General features: G+C 41.8%; 1 protein-coding gene across 2 annotated transcripts in view; it reads right to left on the bottom strand.

The window, feature by feature from the left end:
- LOC124781147 overlaps window positions 1-17,852 on the bottom strand; it is a 179,746-nt gene extending 161,894 nt beyond the window's left edge. For both annotated transcript variants that reach the window (XM_047253834.1, XM_047253835.1), the window contains exon 1: window positions 17,459-17,852. In XM_047253834.1, the coding sequence (XP_047109790.1) occupies window positions 17,459-17,501 (43 nt within the window). In that variant the 5' untranslated portion in view covers window positions 17,502-17,852. The remainder of the gene's footprint in view (window positions 1-17,458) is intronic.
- Window positions 17,853-23,272: the final 5,420 nt, after the last annotated feature.

The raw sequence follows: 23,272 nt of genomic DNA, 5'->3' as shown, positions 1-23,272 counted from the left end.
CGGATAAACCACGCGGAGAAAAAAATTATTTATAAGTTGTACAGAAACCAGTCTGCATTATAAAGAGCCGAAGAACATGAAATGGGAGTTGTAATTGAGAAGGGAGTGAGATAAAGTTGTAGCATACCTCCCTATGTTATTTTATCTGTACAATGAGCTGTGAAGGAAACGAAAGAAACGGATTTAAAGTTTATGGAGAAGAAGGAAAAACTTAGTGGTTTGTCTACGACATTCCAATTCTGTCAGAGAAACCTAAGGGCTTGGAATCGCAACTGAACGGAATGTGTGATATATTGGAAAGAGACTGTAAGGTGGGCACCAATAAACGTAGAGGTCTTTTCTGCGGTGTCCGTCGTGCACCGCTTTCCAATGTCTGCACGTCATGAGCCTTCACTAAACGCTAATTTGTCACCTGGTTGGATACAAAACAACTCTCCAACAGCTCACCGTACTCCTACCTCTGGTGTTCAATACTAGTCTAGGGTGTGTTTCCTTGTTTTACTGTTAGTGGATTGTGTTTCTGTGGTGGAGACTGCAACAAGCCCAGCATTCCCCTACGCAGCTGTGAGACATGGCGTAAACATCACTCCGAGGTTGGCTTGTCTAACGAACGATTGTTCGAACGACACGTGTCCGAATGTCGTTTAACCACGGTCCCATAGTCAAGCGCTCCGCGCGGTACACGAGATGAGCAGGTCACTGCATTAAAATATGTAAAGAAGAGAATAGGGCAGAGCATAGAGTAGTTTGCAGTAATAAACAGATGTCGATGACGCTCTGTTACATCTCGCCCCTTTCTCACCTACTCCCAAGAAGGCATGGAAGCTAATGAGAACTATATCGCTACCTCAGAATGCCTATGGCACCTGTCCTTCCTTCTTTCAGTTTGATCTTGTGTCAGAATTCTTTATCGAGAGCTTTATTTCAACGATGAAGTAAACTTGTTAGGATGGGGTTTCGAAGCAAGGGAGTCGAGACGTTGCTTTCAAGTGGAGCTTAATTGTCATGCGACTCAGGCGCCTCTTCCGACAGTGAAGACTGAGCGATGGCGCCATCTGCCCAGTGACGCATGTCCGGGACGTCACAGCAATTACTGGTACGCGGAGAGCCGGCTGTTGGATGCTTGCTTCGCGTCAACAACTGGTCGACACCTCCTCCGAGGCCGATGGGGCAACTGTGACCTCTGCGTACGTCACGCAGGGAACAAAAAACAGCACAAAAAAAGTGCCTCTGCAGGTCGGAATCATTTGCAGAACGTCATATTCTGAGTCATAGATACCCTTCGACAGTACTGGCTTATATCACATCCGATACTGCCAAGAAAGGGGGAAAGATCAGAGACACTATCAGTCGTCTACTCACATAAAATAAAGCAGTTACTTTACGGCAGAATTACTGCGTCATTTATATTTCGCAAACCACCTTAAGGTGTGTGGCGGAGGGTAATTCTCCCCTGTCATGTTCTACATGAGCTCAAATTTCTCTTATTTTCCCTTAATACTCATTACACGAGATGTATGTGGGATGACGTAATGTGTTACATGTTGTATGATTCACCTTGTAGATGTACGCCTTTCTGAATTACAACAGTAAACTTTCTCGTGACACGCAATGCCTGACGTCTTGGTACTGTAATTGGCGTTTCGTAAGCATCTCTATTAAGCTCTCAGGGTCGCTAAAACCATCCACTGAGGGAATGTACCGCTCTTTTTTGATATTTTCTGTCTCAACTGCTAATACTACCGAATGAGGTGCAAGACTGAAATGTAAAACGCAAGAATCGGCCGGAAATAGAGTTTTGTAAGCTACTTCATTTGTGGGTGAATTTAGATTTCCTTACGATTCTTCCTGTTAGTCTCAATTTGGCTTTCACTTTTCTTATGACTTGTTTTATGTGCTTTTTCGTCATCAAATACCTCTCGAGGATACTTTCAGATGATAAAACAATGATGGGTCTCTTCATGCGGTATGTTACACTTATTTATCTTGAGGCTCAACTGCCGCTCCCTGCACAAATGACGATCCTCTGCATCTCTTACTGCCTTTCACAACAAGTTCATGGCTTTGTGACTTTCCCGTATTATCTTACTATCGAAAGTGCGATCGTATATCGTATCAAGCAAAATTTGAGATGGATTGAGGAGTTCTTAGTTGGGATTATGCAGCATATTATCTTGGATGGATAGTCAATCGACAGATGCAGAAGTAACTTCACGTATGCCCCAGTTACCTTCGCTGTCCGTGTTGTATATTACTGACCTTGTAGATAATATTAATAGCAGTCTCGTACTTTTCGCAGATGATGCAGTTATCTATAAGGGAAGTACTGTCTCAAAAATACTGCGCCTGTCTTGATAAGATTACAAAGTGGTGCAAAGATTGGCAACTTGCTTTAAACGTTCAGAACCGTAAAATTGGGCACATCACAAAACGAAACAAAATGTAGTGCCCTATGATGACGATACCAACCAGTCACAATTGATATCTGTCAACTCAAAATACCAGGGAGTAACAGTTTCTTGGAATGTGGAATGCAACGGTCATATAGGTTCAGTGTAGGTAAAACACGTGGCATACTTCGATTCACTGGTATAATAATGGCTAAATGCACTCAGTCTACAAAGGAGAGTGCATATGAAGTACCTGTGCGACACATACTAGAATGGATTGATGCTGGAGAAACTAAACTGGTAGACTCTTGAAGGTAGATGAAAATTATTGCGAGGTAGCCTCCTTACACAATTTCAACGACAAACTTTACATGACGGTTCTGAGAATATGCTACAACCACCTAACTATCGTTCTTTCCGCGCCCCATACGTGAATGGAACGGGAAGAAGCGGTAATAACTGGTGCAGTGGGAGGCACTCTCTGCCATCCACTTCACAGTTGTTTGTAGAGTGTGGATATAGATGCAGACGCGCACGAGGCTTCCGACGTTATCCAACACAGATCATTTATGAATCCGATGTAATGAAACGATACCTGCACACTTTGAGGGGTTGTAGAAGGTTTCGTGACAATGAGTGGGGAATACAAACTAGTTCTGGAAACGTTAGTGACATAATGACTCTACAGAGCGTTGCAGTTAAAGCGGTCATTGCCTGGCCCTAGCCCACTTCTTCGGCAGAAAAAGTGATTTTTTACGCTCTGTACTGTTTATGCAAAATCACAGCTTTTTTTTTTACCCAAACGTGTTTCAGCACCTCTGTGTCATCACCAGTGGGTTTTGTTAATTGAAAACGTGATTTTACATTATATGGTTTTGCAGGATCATCTGTGTGGTTCGATTCCCGGCCGGATTGGGGATTTATCTCTGCCCGGGGACTGGGTGTTTGTGTTGTCATTTCGTCATCATCATCATCATTATCATTCATGGCCGTTGCTAATTTGGACTGTGTAAAAACTGGACTGTGAGAAAACTGGGACTTTGTACGGGCGCTGTTGACAGCGCAGTTGAGCGCCCCACAAACCAAACATCATCGTCATCATCATCTGTGTGGTGTCCTGCAAAACCATATAACGTAAAATCACGTTTTCAATAAACAAAACCCACTGATGATGGCACACAGGTGCCGAAACATATTTGGGTAAAATGAAAAAAACAGTGTTTTTGCATACAGGCGGATCTAGTATCCTGTAATTTAACCACAAACACGGAAAGAAAGACAAGAGCTGCAGAGCCAAAAGATGAACTCTATACCGTTGTTATGACAAGCGTTTACGCGTTCAGCGTCATCTAACACCATAAATGTCGTTAGGTGCACTGTGGGAAATTTCACTTGTGAACAGTCGGCGTCTAGAGAACTCAGAACGGCGTAGCATTTTACACATACACAAACGATCGTCACAACGGAAAGTAATTTCTCATGATAAAGAACCGTAGGTCCGCTTACGAATGGAACGTTAAGTTTTAATCCCGCACTTAACTCACTATAAAAGTCACACTGGAGATGTCTCATAACGTGACGCTAATACTGCTCGTTGTACTAGCACTGTAACATTGTAATGACAGTCTTCTAGCATCACACTAAAGGCATTCCCTTTGTTCTTAACAGGCTAAGGGCGAAGGACACTTTAAAATTCTGGCAGATGAGGCATTAACGCGATGGTTCTCGGCCCTATGGACCTACGTTTATTAGGAACATTTGCTTCTTTCATTGTCCTCTGCTCGTCCCTTGTTTTTGTACCTGCGACAGTCAAATACCGTGTATTTATAAACTGTTATTTGGTTCCCGTAACTTCGGCGCCTTGTAGAGACGTTGGATGACGTTTCAGACATGTATTTCTGTCCTCAGTTCGTTCGTCAAGACACCCTCTACAACCACTCGAACTGTCGGTATAGTTTTCTTAGACCCTGGGTGTCGAACAGTAATGGCCCTCTATCACTCCCTTGGCATATTCCCGAAATTACGTTAATTGTGAGTCGAGACAGCAGTGAGACAATTAAAGGCAGAATATCACTTTAGTTGGAAGAAGACTTATTAAGAAAGAGCCTACATCCGTTTAGAAGGAACCATCCTTAAACTCGGCTCAACCAAAGAACAGGAAATACCGAAATCGACGTTCGTGTGGCACGGCTCGGATTTGAACTCAACTGCTTCTGAATACCAGCCGTCTGACATATCGCGGTTTTCTGTTTCTTACAGGTCAAAAATGAACCGCTAATGTGGGTGTGACCGCTCTGAATCAGTTTTTTTCACAATCTGTGGTAGCTTAGCTCAGTTCTTGCGAAATCGAGCAACTTCTTGCAATCTTGTGAGTCATCACTGAGGAATGTCATGCTCCAGACGTTATACATTCAATCGATCGTTCATGTACTGTATATATAAAAGCAACCAGAGAGGATAAATTCTCTTGTGAGACGCAGTAATGGATGCTACTCACGTGACTCTAGAGCAAGCACTTTGACCTCATGCCGCTTATTTATGGATGTCACCAACTGAGTACCTCGACCCATCGCGTAAGGAGGAACGCTTTTCAAAACTCCGCCTGGACGTCTTGATTTAGGGTTTACGTGGTTCGAGTAGTTAACTGAAGATGAATGCCCCAACTGAGGCCATTCTTTATCCACTTCCAAGTGAGCTATTGTTCCGTCTTTAAATTTCAAGAAAGACATTATTCCACCAGGCTACATTTTAAACTATTTTATTTGCTCTAATAGTTTCGGGCGCTGCCCATACATCGTAACAGACGTGAATAGATAGCCCTCGTTTCCTCAAAGAATCATTTGCCATACATGTTTGTGCACATGTTTGACGACCGGTCAAAGGCCATCTTGTAACGTTTACTACAAATCACACTATATACACTTGTTCAGTAACTGACATAATTTAAAACACAGTCTGGTGGAATTATGTCCTTCTTCAACTTTATTTAAATTGTGAAACCCACCCAGAGGATATCGTCCAGTCTTTAATAACATCAACAGCGAAGGGGCACTTTTGGCGGCTTGCTTGGCAATGTCATTCGATGCTGTATATTTCTTCAAGAAGCTTCTCAGTTTGTCGTATGGGTCTAAATGGACACAAATACTCGCTTAGATGGGCTTCAACCACCACAAGATTGCACAGCCCATTGTGCAATTTAGCACTGGATACTGCTGTGTCGATAGTATCTACTCCCAGAGCTGTGCACGAACTGCTAAATCCCCCAGAAGATATGGAACACAGCGCGCATAGAAGATTGCAGAGTCGCCTAGTACTCAGGGGCAAGTATGTTATGGCTAGCCTTCAACAGAGGGCGCACAAAGCAAGACCTGTTCTTAAGTGGACATCACTCCAGCAAACGCAGATGTAAGCAAATGTATGGTTCCTGTCAGTCAGTATTTGCACAGTGCCAACAGTGCATCAGGATAGTGTCAACATTCATCCTTTATCACTGCTATGAAGAGGCAAACTGGATAATCTACAAGTGATGATAGTTGTCGTTCCTGGATTCAGGACTAGACCAAAGACACATTAGTGCAAGTGAACTTTAAACTGTTAGTATGTGCAATCATCATACTGAAGTAAAGTAAGGTATAGTTTCCATTAATAAATTATTATAAATCTGTGGTACCATAATTTTTGCCACAGTTTTACTTAATCTTATTTGGTACTGTGCAAGCAAGCCAACTCTTAGCAGCAATTACTTTCAGCGATAGGGGGTTCTCTTCATGTTACATATTTATGTTTGAGACCAACAGTATTCACCGCAGACTTTACAAAGTGATGGTAGTATAAGACAATAAAACTGACTTTGTTTCAGTTAAGACTGTTTGCTCTGTAACTACACGAAAGATTCTAACAGACTGAACAATAAATTAAGACACAAAGGAAGTACAGACATTGGCTGCGAGAGTGCACTGGTTGAAATCAATGGGGAAAGTTGAAAATTTGTGACAGACTGGGGTACGAACGTGGGTCTCCTGCACAGTAGGCACATGTTCTGACCATTAAGCCATCCATATACAGTGGTCATTGCAACTGCATGGGTTACCCTAGCACACCTCCCATCAGACCCAAAATCTCGACTTACCCACACCCTATTAATGTAGGGCCCCTTCCCCATTATCCTCATTATTCGCGGCATTTCAGTGGAACTGCAGTGAAAATCCGATGAAGCTTTGCACAGATCTGTTGGATAGTGTCTCTAGTATGCTAATCTATCGCGTCACGTCGCTCTTTTCTGTTCTGAGCGCACAGTGAATACATAAAGATGCCTACAACAATAGTGTCTTCCGCCAAGTCAGAGGGCCTGGTGAGAGATTTCGCCTATAGTCATGCAGCCCACTTAACATTGCTGTCATGCATTTCCTTCTTCATGACAATATCGGCCACACATTTCAGGGGCAATGAAGATGCTCTTACAGCGTTTTCGATGGAAAGTGTTTGATCACCTACCATACAGCCTGCACTTGGCTCTCACTGATTTCCATCTCTGCTCAGATGAACCGTTGGTTGTAAAGACAACATTCTGGCAGAGACAACAAGCAGAAGACTAGCACAGAGAATTGGCGGAAAGCGCAAGCGGCTGCCTTCTATGACAAGGGAAGATGCCGAGGTCTGAGCGGCGACTATGTAGAGTAGTAACTGGAAGCTGTAGCAAGTTATTACAAATAACACAGTTTTGATTTTTACAGTGATTTTCATTTAGCGACCGATCGGACCTTACTTTCCGAATAGTCCTCGTATATGGACATATGACCGAAAATGCATGGTGTCTATGCTACAGGATATTTATTCATTCATCATGCCTGTGCACTACATAACGACACCTGGTGTGTTCTCACGTTCTTTCAGTCATTGAAATCGACTCTCTCTCTCTCTCTCTCTACATGTGTATGTGTCTGTGTAGCTGTGTTTGTTTGTGTTAGTACCCATAGCACCCGTAGAATGGGGAGGAAGGAGATGACAAAAACAACAGAAATTTGTCATTGTTAGTGGAGAACCGTAGTTTTCGATGTCGCAAGCCAATATGGTGAAGGTCTTGATATTTAAGCGTTCGTTTCTTTAAACAGTGCATGTGTATCGCAGCAGAAACTTCTTGAACGAATTGAAAGTGTGAGAAATCATTCTCCGATATCTTTGTGTGACGAGAAATTGGTTTTAATAGGTAACCAGGCAATCTCGTGTATTAACTAGTAAATACCGGAGTACGTGCAGGTTATGTGACGTGTCTGTTGTATTCCGCAAGCAAAACTCTTGTTAGCGGTGTTCGTAACTTGACTCGAGCACATCGTTAATTACGTTGACTACCGGCTTTATACAAAGAAACTAACTTATGATTGTGCGCTCGTTTCTGTGACAGCTTCGTAGTTCAGTTGCCTTTCTCGTTGTCGGGCACTCTACTTGAAAGCGCTTCTTTGGTCTAAATACCAAATGCAATTACGAGGTTGTTTACCCAAGCAGGAGTATTTTTCCGCCATGCAAATCAGCCTTTCTCCTGGCTTGTGTGGAAAAACACGGACTCGCCATGTTTAACGGATTGTGTTCTGAACACAATGATAACAGTTAATACACGGATACGCTTAGGTGTTTACTGGCGGATCCTCTTATCTTTCCGTGACGTCATGCTTTCGAGGCGATCTTTCAAGTCCCTGATATACTTGATATACTACTGCTCGTCTTTGTCCTTTATCTCACTAGCGCTCTGCGCCAAATGCGATACTATCAGCGAAATATCTCGACGCTTCTAGCTACACCCTTGTAGCTAATGAAGTGTCCCTTAAAGAGAAACGGCACCTTTGTGTGTTGCGCAGCGTCCGTGGCGTACAACCATTACACTGAGTTATTACAAGGTATTGTTTACAAACAAGGGTGAGCTCATTAACGACAGGAAAGAACGCCGACAGCAGGTCATTAGGACAGCTAATTTGACATCACTTCCGTGTTGCCGCGCACAGAAATAATTAGAAGCGGGAGGAAAAAACAGTTTAATCGTGGAGAAAGTAGTTGATATAATGGAGTTCATTAACAAAATATCAAGGAAAATCTGCATCGGAGAAGGGATGTGCCTGTCTGGTATTCCGGGGTGACACCAATCAAAAAGTTAGGAAGGAGTTGATAATGTGAAGTTGGTAGAACGATAAAAATTTTGAATAGACAGCTACAGAAGAAAAACTTTCATTTCATGACCATACAATCCTGTTATGACACAACGATTAATTAGTTCATTTCATTTTTAACTGATGGTTATGATAGAGTTTTGAGAGAGTTTTCTTGACGAATCACATCGCTGGTATGTTCCACAGGGTTCAGTTTTAGGTTCGCTGCTGTTTTTGTTGAATGCAAATGATCTTCCAATTGAAGCTACAAAGCTGAAATACTGTTCTTAGCTGTATATGTAAGCATAAAAAGGAAGTTAAAAGAGATGAGGCATCCAAAACGTACTATAAACTAAATTTTCACCAAAATAATTAATTAGTTTCCGGTAAATGTTTGTAACTTATGACAAAAAAAAAAAAAACGCGACTCATTCAGCTATCTACAAGGCAGGACAGAACATCACCAATAACGACAGAACATGGCAGAAAGGAAACTGTAAAAGTAAATGTAAGTTTCCTGGATGTGCATATTGATAAGTACTATAATTTTCAAGCCAAGTGTAGTTACAACACGCGTAATTTCAGCTGTTTTCTCTGTATATCATTGCCATTTTTAATTATGAAAGAATCAGAAAATTATCTTACTTCAAGTATTTCCACTCTTTAATGTCATATGGGATAATATTCTGTGGCAATTCCGCCCTTAAGTACGAAACACTCATAGCCAGCTACTTAAAGAAAAGCCAGTCATGCTAACAACAGCTTCATAATACATGAAATTTGTTGTCAATAACCACTCACAGTTTGGAAACATTAGTAGTAATGACCGGTACAACAGCAGGAACAAAATAGCTATCACAAGGCATAACTTAAGCTTACTCTTGCACCGGAGAGAGAAAGGTATGCAGCTTCCTCGTGAATCAAAACTACAACGTTAAAAGAAATTTAATAATATCTGCTTAATAACTGCTCCTATTCCTTAGATAGATTTCTGAATAAATAATTACAGCAATAACAACAATAAGAATAATATCTCTGTGTGACTAGGTTGCAATTACTAATTTCAAATGCACATTAAAATTATCGTGGTAGCCAATTATGCAAATAATCAGTATGTAGCTGCGTTTCACTGACACTGTGTTATTTATCGTATTTGCGAGGCTTTTGGACCTGTTCCACATTATACCGAAATTTCGCAGGTATAATCCATGGGGCACGGAATTAATCTAAATGAACTAAACTTATTTACTGTTCTCTTCACGAAACGTCCTCGGATATGGTTTAGTTAGCAACAAAATACAGCACCAGTTAAAAATTATGAAAACTTAGGGGAGAGATTTTTTACCTAGTGGACAGTGTACCTACTTAGTAACACATGATGCTTGCTGGTCGATATTTCAGTGTAGTGACTGGTTTCAGAATCACATGAGGAAATGCTCTAGAAACAGCGACAAATATATTCCAGTATGTTTTAATGTTTTTGTTGTTGTGAGACATGAGACTGTTTTGTGCACTGTTTGTAAATATTACGAAGTCCTAAATATTTAAATACTTTGCATTATATTAAACCCATGTGGAACGTAATGTTAATTCTTTAGTAACAGAGTTTGATAGTGAGTAAAATTCTGTATATTTTCTAAACTAGTTACATAACATGTGTACGGCTACGCCATACTTCGTCGTCGGTCGTGTATCATCTCGTAATGTCAAATAAACGGTCTTCTGCCGTGGAACACGTAATTTTTGCAAATGAAATGAGTTTCTTAATGGTTTAACAGTTTTTCCTGTCTTTAAATCGGAAATTTGTGTTGGTTGGCAACAGCTTCTATTTCAGAATGTTTTTAAGTTGCAGTTGGTTTTTGAATAAACTTATTTTTAATTTGATTTCATTTACTGGTGTGTAGTAGAGTATTATTGCCGCACACAGAGTTAGAAAATAAAGTACTGACAATATTTTCTCGATTGCAACTCTGAAGTCAGAGCAGAAAATTTGTTCCTAGGTATATGTTGAACCTTGGTCAGTTTTCCACCCTTGGAGAAACCCTACTTATCCAAAGTAGTTTTTGTAATTTCAGAAAAAGAGAGGTACACACATAAAGACTTTTGACTACTGTTGTCAAAGAAGTTACAATACCTGTAAATAACATTGGAGAAGATGTTACTTATCTAGACTGAGGGACAAACACATCGTAAATGTCATTTTTGAGAGTGCATCTGTAATGCAGTTAAAAAGGTTAACAGTTGAACAGCAAATAAAGATAAAGGGAGCAGGAAAAGCATAATACTAAACTCGAAAAACCCCAATAAAATAAAATTAGAACTTGATAAGAGTAGTAAAGAATGGCTGAAGAGGTATTTCGTATGAAAACTGACACATAAACAGAGTAAAGGATAGAACTGACAGCTGCAACAACAGATGACAGGGTGTCCGAGGAAGAATGTTCAGTATTCAGGGATATGATACTAACTATCTTTCGAAGAAAACAAGTATGGTAAACATGGGTTCTAAAGAGCTAAGAGGATTTCTTCATCTCTGATACTGTGAAACAAGTCTCTTCTACTGCAAGCTCTTTGCTTTCCATGTTTTGGGAGGAGGTAGTATCGACCTAAAACAGAAAACATTGTCTAGTAAACATGGGCTCTGAGATGAAAACCTTAAGAGCTATGAGCACTTGTTCAGTATATCAAAACAAAATGCATCAAATGGCGAGATGGCACTGGACTTTCACAACAACAAAAACCATGAATATATTTAGTGTTAGTGAAAGTGCTGTGCTAAAATCTACCACACATGTGATGCATATAAGAAGGATAAAAAAAACTGACCACTGAAGGTACTGTGAAATAAAGCGAAACACGCTTGGTCTTAATAAGACTTTTATTACAGTCGCAAAATAGTGTACTAACGTGTATAGCTCGTATAACTGCGACTGCGAAGAAAAAGAAGCCATAAAGAAGACAACATGTAGAAGAGATGTTTTTCACAGTAGTGAAGATGAAAAAGCGCTTATCCCCATTAAGTATGTACTTTAGGGCCCATGTTTACTGGCTTTTTTTATTGTTTGGGTCCATACTACAACCTCTTAAAATATGGAAAGCAAGCAACTCGCAGTAGAAGGGATTTGTTTAACGGCATCGAAGATGAAGAAGTGCTAACAGCTCTTATGGAATGCATTTCAGAGACCATGTTTACTGCACTTTTTCCCTTCGAATGAACGTTCCTGTCGTATCTTTGAATATTGACCACAGTACAGGGAGTAACCAGGAAAAAACATTAACGTTAAACTCGAAAAACAGTTCCCGTACAACGATTTTAATTATATTAACAATCTCAATGAAATGGAATTAGTTCTTGACAAGAGTACTAAAGAAAGGCTTGAAGAGGTATTACAGAAAAAGAGCAAAATTGACAATTGTAATAACAGAATATATGGAGTACATAGGCAATCGATGTGGAATAAAAAAATACAAGAAAATGCAGGAATAGAAAGGAATAGTGGTGGAAGTATTTGGCAAACTGCGAAGATTAAGTGAATTTTAGAATAGTGGAAGCGATGAGATGTGTTTGGTCATTTAACACCAAATCAGGACTTTGGGCCAGATGCTTGTTGATTTCCTGGGCGTCCAACAGGTTGGGTGTTTAGCCTTTTCTTACCCAGTGGAGGACACGTGGGACTGTGTCCGGCAGCTGTGGCCATCACCTGGCACGTGCCCAGCAAATGTGGAGTCATAACTCTGCAACCTCCAGCTACGTTCATGTTTAGCCAACCTAGTCGTCGTTTCGCTGCCTGACAGGCCAATATACACTACTGGCCATTAAAATTGCTACACCAAGAATAAATGCAGATGATAAACGGGTATTCATTGGACAAATATATTATACTAGAACTGACATGTGATTACATTTTTACGCAATTTGGGTGCATAGATCCTGAGAAATCAGTACCCAGAACAACCACCTCTGGCCGTAATAACGGCCTTGATACGCCTGGGCGTTGAGTCTAACAGAGCTTGGATGGCGTGTACAGGTACAGCTGCCCATGCAGCTTCAACACGATACCACAGTTCATCAAGAGTAGTGACTGGCGTATTGTGACGAGTCAGTTGCTCGGCCAGCATTGACCAGACGTTTTTAATTGGTGGGAGATCTGGAGAATGTACTGGCCAGGGCAGCAGTCGAACATTTTTTAATCCAGAAATGCCCGTACAGGACCTGCAACATGCGGTCGTGCATTATCCTGCTGAAATGTAGGGTTTCGCAGGGATCGAATGAAGGGTAGAACTACGGGTCATAACACATCTGAAATGTAACTTCCGCTGTTCAAAGTGCCCCCAATGAGTACAAGAGGTGACCGAGACGTGTAACCAATGGCACCCCATACCATCATGCCGGGTGATACGCCTGTTTGGAGATGACGAATACACGCTTCCAATGTGCGTTCACCGCCATGTCGCCAAACACGGATGTGACCATCATGATGCTGTAAACAGAACCCGGATTCATCTGAAAAAATGACGTTTTACCATTCGTGCACCCAGGTTCGTCGTTGAGTACACCATCGCAGGCGCTCCTGTCTGTGATGCAGCGTCAAGGGTAACCGCAGCCATGGTCTCCGAGCTGATAGTCCATGCTGCTGCAAACGTCGTCGAACTGTTCGTGCATATGGTTGCTGTCTTGCAAACGTCTCCATCTGCTGACTCGGGGATCGAGACGTGGCTGCACGATCCGTTACAGCCATGCGGATAAGATGCCTGTCATCTCGACTGCTAGTGATACGAGGCCGTTGGGATCCAGCACGGCGTTCCGTATTACTCTCCTGAACCCACCGATTCCATATTCAGCTAACAGTCATTGGATCTCGACCAACGCGAGCAGCAATGACGCGATACGATAAACGGCAATCGCGATAGGCTACAATCCGACCTTTATCAAAGTCGGAAGCGTGATGGTACGCATTTCTCCTCCTTACACGAGGCATCACAACAACGTTTCACGAGGCAAGGCCGGTCGACTGCTGTTTGTTATGAGAAATCGGTTGGAAACTTTCCTCATGTCAGCACGTTGTAGGTGTTGCCACCGGCGCCAACCTTGTGTGAATGCTCTGAAAAGCTAATCATTTGCATATCACAGCATCTTCTTCCTGTCGATTAAATTTCGCGTTGTAGCACGTCATCGACATGGTTTAGCAATTTTAATGGCCAGTAGTGTAAAACGTAGCACGATCAGGCCGTTAATTATTTACACCTCCTTGTTGGCTAGTAATTGGTTCTTATCTTTGCTATTGAAAATAAATTCCACAAATAAACTCGACTGTGGTGTTCCTCAAATATTGTAACTTCTTTGACGACGAAAGTCAGCTGAGGTGTGAAGATGGACTTGCAAGCCGAAAACTAGGTAGTTAAATTAAATTAATTCTACAGAACATACCCAGTATTGGGTTTTTCATTTTCAATTACGTTGTTCCACCGAGGAGCGGCAGAAGAACCAGCCATCATGATATACCGGTGTTATCGAATGGAGTTAAGGGACTTGACGGTTATCAGATCGGCAATGAAGTGCCGAGACAAAGGAGTGTCAGGCATTCACTCCGCGAAACGGGCCAAAGTGCAAAAGCGAGTAAACATTTTACTTATCTCTTCCAGTACTCATGGAATAGGGCGTTGTATAAAAGGAATTAGTATGGTTCTAAATTAATCTGCAGGCGTATCATCGTAAGCTGCTGTGTTAGCTGAGGGTTAGACGTAAGACAACTTTCACTGTCGCTTTCGTTTCCGAGTAGCCTTCGCTGCTATGTACGTCCTGTGTGCGACCTCCAAGCGTCGAGTTCCGGCAGTCAGTCTCCTTGTCTGCGGATACACACCCGTCCTACCGGCTCACTTTCGCAGAAGGTCTCACCGGCGACAGGCCATCGGCCCGCTCTTTTCGCGCCGACATCTGCTGGTTCCGCGAACAGAAAGTAGAACTTCTGCACTCCTTTAAAGAATGGCAACGCGGGCCGATTACGTCAGACGGAGAAGTGGCACATTCACAAGGCAGTGAGCAGCTGTTCGACATTCACCTCAAATCCCCATCAGAGTGAAAAACTCTCAACACTAAAAGTAGCGCATTGTTGTACACAACATATGGGATCTTCCCGTGAGAGATACGAGGTCATTGCTCTGCCCTGCACCATATGATGAACTTAATCAGTGTGTAGTGAGTTAGATAAACCTTGGATGCTTTGCGCAAACCAGTGCTTATTAATGAAAGTAAGATCACATGGACTATATAATGACATTTTTGACTGGACTGAGGATTTGTTAGTTGGGAGGTCGCAGAATGTTATCTTAGATGGTGAGTCATCGACAACACAGAAGTAACCCCAGGTGTTTCCCAAGGAAGTGTGTTAGGACCCTTGCTGTTCACATTGTATACTAATAACCTTGCAGACAATATTCGTAGTAACATTTCGCAGATTATGCAATTATCTATAAAGCAGTTATGTATAATGAAGTACTGCCCTTAAAAAATTCTCCACGAATACGCAATCAGATTTTGATAAAAGCAGTCCAAAGATCGTCAACTCGCTTGAAACCTTCAGAGATGTCAAACTGTGTACTGCACAAGACCTAAAAACGTTGTGCTCTTTAACTGAAATGCCGATGACTCACGGTTGTAATCAGTCAACTCATACAACTGGAGGGGGGGGGGGGGTTAATAGTTTATGGGGATCTGAAGTGGAACGGGCATATAGGTTCAATCGAAGGGAAAGTAGATGGCAGACTGAGAAAATGCAATCTCAAATGAGACTGCTTATAAAACACTCATGCATCCCAACCTAGAATATGGCTCAAGTGTGTGGAAACCGTACCAAATAGGACCAGTGGGCGATACTGAAAGTGTAGAAAGAATACGAATAACGACAGGTTTATTTTACCAATGGCAGAACGTAACGGAGATGCTATGAACAAAGATTGACAGATGCTCCACGATAGAGGCCAGCTATTCCATGACAGCGTACTGAGAAAGTTTCAAGGATCAGTACCGAGAAATCTAGGAATAATTGCAAGCCGTACACATGGTTACGAAATTATTGGGAAAATCAGATTAGATTAATTAAAGCTGCCACAGAAGCATTTAAATAGTCATTCTTCCCAGGCTCCATAGGCTAATTGAACGTGAACAAATCTTAATACGTGCCACACTCCTACGCACTTCACAGTGGTTTGCCGAGATTAGGCATAGATGTCGACGAATCAGAATCCTCATCTCAAAAAGATTTAATCAGATTTGTTATGCTCTACATGTAAAGATGTCCCTGTGAAAAGATTGAACTACGAAATGAACTTAACTCGAAACTCATAGTAAGCAAAGTGGGGCAATTTAGACAAATGTGGACTACGTCATAGCTTTCGGGGGAATACCTTGCCAAATTAACATTCGTTATAAATTAAACGTATGTCCCAGATAGTAAAATGTTAGAGCTGGCCTCTAATGCGTTGCCGGATAACTCAGTTGGCAGATCATTGCTTGTAAAGGCAGCGGTTTGGGATGGAACCAACTGCAGAGCGCTAACAAGTCGTATGTCTGTCAATGCGAGTTGCAGTCTAAGCTTGGGATTTGCTAATTTATTTTTTAACTGATCCTTTAGACATACGGTAATACATAACTTTAATTACTACCGACCAATCTCGTAACTATGTCTCTCAGAGGATTTACTACTGCGGGGCTTTCTATATGTTTAAATATTTCAATGGACATTAAAATATGATTACTCTCTTTGTCGCAATTACGTACACACTATGGCAGGGCGCTACCGTAATTTGCTAATGAATGAAAGTGCCACATCAACAGAAAACTTATCTACCGTAGGATTATACTTACCAAAACGTGCAATTTGCATCTTACGTCAAACATTTTTACGCCCTGAACTGAAAGGTATGTGCTCCACTACAGTTTGGACAAAAGCGGACACTGAGTTACTCATACACAGAAGTGCAGCGTCAATGATTCCAGGTCTACACAAGTCATAGCTATAGAGAGAAATTGGTTCTGGCCTTGCTCAAGGAAACTTCCGGTATTCGCCTCAACAGATGTAGAGAAAGCACGGAAAACCGAGGTCAGTATGACAGCTATACTTCGAAGCCCTCTCCTCACATATTAAGTCAAATAACTTGGCCGCTTCGCCTCTTAGTGATTAGCCTATGGGTAAAGTTATCTGCAACTCACCTCTTCTGGCCATTTTCGTAGTTTATTCTTGATATATGTATACAGTGTGCACCAATAAACTCTTCAGAGAGAGAACATTCATTAGTAAATTACGGTAGTACCCTGTCATAGTTTGTGTGTAATTGCGACAAAGAGAGTAATCATATTTTAATGTTCATTGAAATGTTTAAACGTATAGAAAGCGCCGCAATGTTAAATCCGCTGAGAGACATTGTTACGAGATTTTTTTTAAATACCTTGCAGTTTTCGTCGTTGCAACGAAAAGTGCGTTAAGTATGACAGAATGTAGACAGGTCGCTGCTCCAATACAGATCAATCTTGGACCAATATCTCTGTTTCGTATTCACATTCTTTGGCTACTTCAACTCGCATCCATTCTGTCACATTACATCCGAACTTAAACCGTTCTACAGTTCAGTTTTTCATCACAACCAGGATTTCAGGAGCGAGGGGTGAGGGCAGTGGATTACACTTTATCCAGTAAATGAGTATATTCTGTTTCGTGCTGGAACTGTGAAGGTAAGTTCAGATTAATAACAGGGCGTACAGTAAACTTTCCTGCTCCCCATCCGTGAGTCGACCGGAAGTAGCGTAAGATGTGACACAACAGAACATTCTCCCCCGCTACGCAAGATACTGTGATATATGCAACACAGGTGTAGAAATTCATTTATCGTGATTCACTAGCAAATATTACGAATATTCTTGAGACGTGTACTTACAGAGACAGCTTATCGTCCACAAGACGAGTAGGCGGTATCCCATGCTGCTTGTACTCTCGGAGGACGTCTTTGTCGGAACGGTGATGGCAAGCCCTCGAACTGCCACAAACGGAACTGCTCTCTCTCGTTTCTGTCACTCGGCAACTGCAGGCAGTCGCTGGGTGGAGCACCCGCGCACACAGACACCTGTCTCCTGTCTCGCGCCTCTGGCGGAAAAGAAGCACTGGGCGACAGCCGCGGCTATCTTCCCTATGTCCACTTGAGAGAAATAAAAAGGCGCGTGACGCAACACGAGTGACCCGCCCCACGGTATCGGTTATCAGCTGCGAGGAGATTGCCTGATGTCCGTCGGCGCGTCGTCGTAGTCGGCGGAGCGCGCGTCCGCAGCGAGCAAGGTGCCGGGCGAGAATGAGCCTCGCGCTCTGGTTGGCGTACCTGCGGCCCACGCGAGGTGAGCGCCCGTGACGTCACAGCGCACCCCCCGTCTCTACGCGGCCTCGCGTCGGCGCTGGGCGTTCGTTCCGTCCGACCGGTTGCCCTCCCACGTTTTATTCTCCCATTTGCGAACCATGCGGGTATCTGCATTTATGTTCAGACGGGGATTCACGTTACGTATTGTCCGTCAGAGCTACGCCGTGGAATATGATTCCGTCCGAAATGGGGTGCGGCCTGCGATGCATTCACTTCCGAAGACTATAGGTAGAGGTCTGCGCGGATAAGAAAAGTGCAATCCGCATCCGCACCGCATCTGTAAGTTCCTAATCCGCAACCGCATCCGCATGCGCAGCAATTAATCTGCATCCGCAAGTTCCTTATCCGCATCCGCATATATTTAAGTTTTGAATGAGTAATTAATAGTAATAGACAGTTGTGGTGTCACCGCCAGACACCACACTTGCTAGGTGGTAGCCTTTAAATCGGCCGCGGTCCGGTAGTATACGTTGGACCCGCGTGTCGCCACTATCAGTGATTGCAGACCGAGCGCCGCCACACGGCAGGTCTAGAGAGACGTCCTAGCACTCGCCCCAGTTGTACAGCCGACTTTGCTAGCGATGGTTCACTGACAAATTACGCTCTCATTTGCCGAGACGATAGTTAGCATAGCCTTCAGCTACGACATTTGCTACGACCTAGCAAGGCGCTATTATCATTTGCTATTTATCTTGTGATGCATGTACCGTCAGACCGATGTTCACCAATTATGGATTAAAGTATTCCAGAAGCTACGTACTTTTTTTACTAGACTCAACTCCTTTAACTGTTCCAGACCTCACGCCAGCCTGCGTGAGCTTAAACGCGTGCCTTTCGGCTACCTCCTAGTGGCTTGGCTGTCTTTCCAAGTCACAACAGATAGTAGTACTTAGAATTATGGTATGTAATGACATAGTTATTGTTAGGGTGTCATTTCTGCGACAACTTAACTACTTTTGACTTCTTAAATCATAGGAAATGCTCTATACCTACTCTAAAGCAGACCATTCCAAACAGGAAAGCATTGGCGCTCCGGAGCACACCACAGTAGCGGCTCGGATCTCGTGAGATTGGAAACGCTATTTAAAAAAATAAAATTCAATGTAATAGTATTAAATGATGAAAATACGTGTATAGAAACAATTAAATTTCGCTGCTCTTGTGCCAAGGCAGCTGAAAATGACGATGGCTTTAAACTGTTACTAGCACATTGCATCATTTACCGACAGTTTTTTGTGCTCACTGCTTGGATGTGTCATACTTTGAAGCCATTCATGTCAGCTGATGATTATAATATAGCTTACGCGTTCAGTCCTCGTCATTTCCTGGTGAAAATATTTACAGTATTAGGCCTACACTGCAAAACGCTGGCGCACCTGTGAAAAATTTAAACTGCCAGCAATAATAGACGTTGTCTGGAAGGAATAACTCGTCTTCCGAAGAGTGGCAACAAAATTAGTGGTTATAGAAATTAGGAGTCCATTTAGCTTTAGCTAAAAATACGATTGAAATCTCGAACCTCACCTTTTGGCTGATTTATCGAATTAAGACCTAGCGATAAATGAAATATCTGTTTCATTCTCAACTAAACGAAGTTTTTCACACTTTAAAACATCCTCAACATTGGTCTAAATTACTAAGACAAAATCTGCAGTATATTTCGCAGTTAATACTTTCAATGTTAAAAAATATTTTTTCCAGAGTTTAATGGAACTGCAAACGATTTCAAGATGTCTATATAAAAACCGCTGTCCCATATCTTCAAATGTTAGGCACTGTTCCCTGTTAAGCAATACCGGGTTACAGTGTTCAATTTTGTTCAATTTTTTTGTTCAATTGTGTTACGACTTTCAGCCCTTATTTTTACTAATTGGCTGGTAAATTAAAAGACATTATTATTTTGGATGATTTGAATATTTTGTAAGTTTTCAATGTGATCAGAATAATCTTTCACGGGCTATCGCAGTCACAGGTTGTTGGTGGTCGTGAGCCGTAGTTTGAAGTCCCACTTGTAATTAATTACAAGGACCGCCGTGCCACCGCTCCGGCCGGGCTGTTTCACTGTTCACAAGGAGCGACAATGCTCGGTGGCTGCAAATGTTACTGTAGTGCACGCTAAAATTTAGGTAGGCACTTATGAGATCATCATTACCTAGTTTAATAATATTGACGTGTTAGCTGTTGAATGTTCTTGTTGTGAAGAGTAAAAACTTAAAATTGAGCTCTTTAATATGAAAATCACAACAAAACAAATTGCTTGTTAAGTATTTCCTTCTTTTACCTAATGCTACTTAAATGTTCTTGTTGGGAGTAGTAAAAATACTAACAATATGTCGAGGAAATTCTTTACTATAAATATTACAATAAAAACTCACAGGCTTCAGATTAAATATTTTCATCTTCTGCTTGCTTCTGATTCAAATTCTGTAAAAGAAAGAATCAGATGAAAAAAATTGTAACTAATTCAGATAAGCCCAAAAAAATACAGTGAAATAAGAGAAGGTGTACAAGTACCTTTTTACTTTGGAAGATTACTATGTAGGAACATGATGTCATCAATCGTCTGTGGCTTCAAAGACGTGCGTCGGTCCTGCATTATTTGTCCCGCAGTAGAGAAGCTTCTCTCAGATGGCGCACTGGACACTGGAATGCAGTGCACGAAGTATGCGAGTTTGGAAAGACGCGGATAGACGTTTTCACGTCCATGCCACCAAGCTATCAGGTCGATGCTTTCCGAAAATTGGACTTTATCATTCGTATATCTGAGAATTTCATCTGACGCAAAGTCAAGATCTCTCGTCGATTCATCTTCTGAGGAATCTTCAAATTTATTAAAAAGTACGTCAGACTTTTTTTTTTTTTTTTTTTTTGCTGGAATTCCAGATGTTGTTTCCTCCTTATCTTTTAACTGTGGACAATTTCTCGCAACATAATTTTTCGCTTCCTTTACAACTTCATCTTTTTCGGCACTGCTAAGATATTTTAGATTTTTATATTTTGGATTCAAAAACGTTGCAAGTTTATGGGTTACTGTTATGTCCCATTTGCTGATTAAAACAGATTTGACGCTACTCTTTAAATTTATCAGAAATGGGCTGCTGCCATAATTTTTTTCAAGGAAGGAGAGAAGTTTTAACTTCCACAACACACATAAGTAAAGCGTAGGGGTTTTGGAGGATTCGACATCACAAGAAGCTATTTTAAATGGTATCAGAAAGGTTATTATATCTTCCAACATCCTCTTGTCTATAGAATCAATCAAATTATCTTGATTTTTCTCTGATAAAATTGACAGAACTTCAAACCATTGTGAATTAATAGACTCAAACATATCCAATTTACTGTTCCATCGTGTGACTGTATCTCCTTTCAATGACTTCTGAAGGCGATTGATAGCTCGACAGGAATTTATTACTCGCTGCACGTCGCTCTTCTCATCATTCGCGTCTCCTCGAGTCGTGTGCTCCAGCACAGTATTAAGAATGTGTGCTGGGCACGAGAGCCTCTTATATTGGCGAAGTGCTGCCACAAAATGTGGACCTCTATCCGTAACGAACACGATGTTATTCACAGCACTGAATAAATCGAACGGCCGCAGTATCTTAATTAATTTAAGTTTAATGTTTTCTTCTGTTTTTTAAATCTCACTCTCAAAAGTTTTGGTGCACAACACTCTATCCCCAAGTTTCACTTCTTCAGAATTAACATAATGTGCAGTCACTCCCATATAGTTTATTTTACGGTACGAATCAGTCCATAAATCGACAGTTAGTGCTCCACCTATATGTCTGAATATATTCTTCACTTTTGTGGAGACAGTTTGACGCAGACGATCGGCCGTTTCCTTCAAATTTCTGGATATGGTGGTTGGATGAGGTAGCAGTTCCTTAGCACTCACTGCACCGTACTTGGCCCCCACATCAATAATAGGAGACTGTGCCGTCTCGAGAAACCCAGATCCACACGCAACTTCAAATGGCAAAATGTCTTTGCTGACAAGATTGACAAGTTTTTCTGTCGCGGCTGTCTTCAAATTTGGCGGAACTTCAGGAACTTTCACGTCTCTCTTGGTATTTAAATAAGTAATTATGCTACTTTGTCCAGCCTCACACGAATGTTTTAGCAAATTTGAAGTTCCACTTTTGTGTCCAGTGTAGGAATATACTTTTTTACGTGCAAAACAAGCCACTATATCTTTTATCTTTTCGTTGCCATCAAATACGTACCCGAATTTTTCCAAATTGGCGATTTCAATTTGTTTTCCTTCACTAACGTAAAATTACCTTTTTTCACATTAAACGAAATTGTATCCATCGATATGGTGTTCATTTGAAGAAAGAACTCTCATTGATATTTGCTACGATGCACGTTGTCACTCGCTCACTACAAAGCGCTAACTGAAGGCAGCGGAAAATTGCAACGGGCACATACCTGGTAGACAGTGGGTAGGTTTGCCGCCCAGAGAGCACTTCACAGGCTACACAAAAGACATGGTCGCGGAAACGGATTAGGCGCAGGTCTCTTGGGTACAGCTACGTCGGTCGTAGCCAGGGGCTGAGGACAACAGACATCCGCTCTACCCGGGCCCTGCAAGATTCCAAGAATGTCAACAGACTTGAAGTTTTCAACTAACATTGCAACATACGTACTGGGCAGATGTCTTGCTCATTATCCGCAGATGACCCGCGGATATCCGCGCCGGTCGCGATTTTATCCGCCAAGTAACAAACCTCTAACTATAGGTTTACCGCATGGTCGCCTTTGTTCAAGAACCAAGTATGTGACGTCGTCCAGAGACGTGTGACATCCCTATCGTACTGCTTTCTACTGGTCATTTTGTGAATTATGGGCGAGTGAAAGTTCGTGGTTATTGCTTTTGCTTTGATGCTGTCTGCCACGACTTCTTCTTATTGTGTAAATCATGAAATTCTGCTAGCCAAGCTCAAGTACTGTGGCATGAGTGGGACAGTGCACAAATGGTTTAATTCGTACCTAACTGGAAGAGCGCAGAAAGTTGATATAAGCAGTTCTCATAATATGCAAAGATCAGCACATTCCGCAAACTGGGGAAGTATCAAGAATGAGGTTCCACAAGGGTCAGTCTTGGGTCCTTTGTTGTTCTTAATATATATTAATGACTTGCCATTCTATATTCATGAAGAGGCAAAGTTAGTTCTCTTTGCTGATGATACAAGTATAGTAATCACACCTGACAAACAAGAATTAACTGATGAAATTGTCAATAATGTCTTTCAGAAAATTACTAAGTGGTTCCTTGTAAACGGACTCTCACTGAATTTTGATAAGACACAGTTCATACAGTTCCATACAGCAAATGGTATG

This window comes from Schistocerca piceifrons, chromosome 1 (assembly GCF_021461385.2).
Source record: "Schistocerca piceifrons isolate TAMUIC-IGC-003096 chromosome 1, iqSchPice1.1, whole genome shotgun sequence".
Classification (NCBI taxonomy): Eukaryota; Metazoa; Arthropoda; class Insecta; order Orthoptera; family Acrididae; genus Schistocerca; species Schistocerca piceifrons.
Note: the sequence above shows the minus strand (reverse complement) of the source record. Positions and strands in the feature narration are given on the sequence as shown.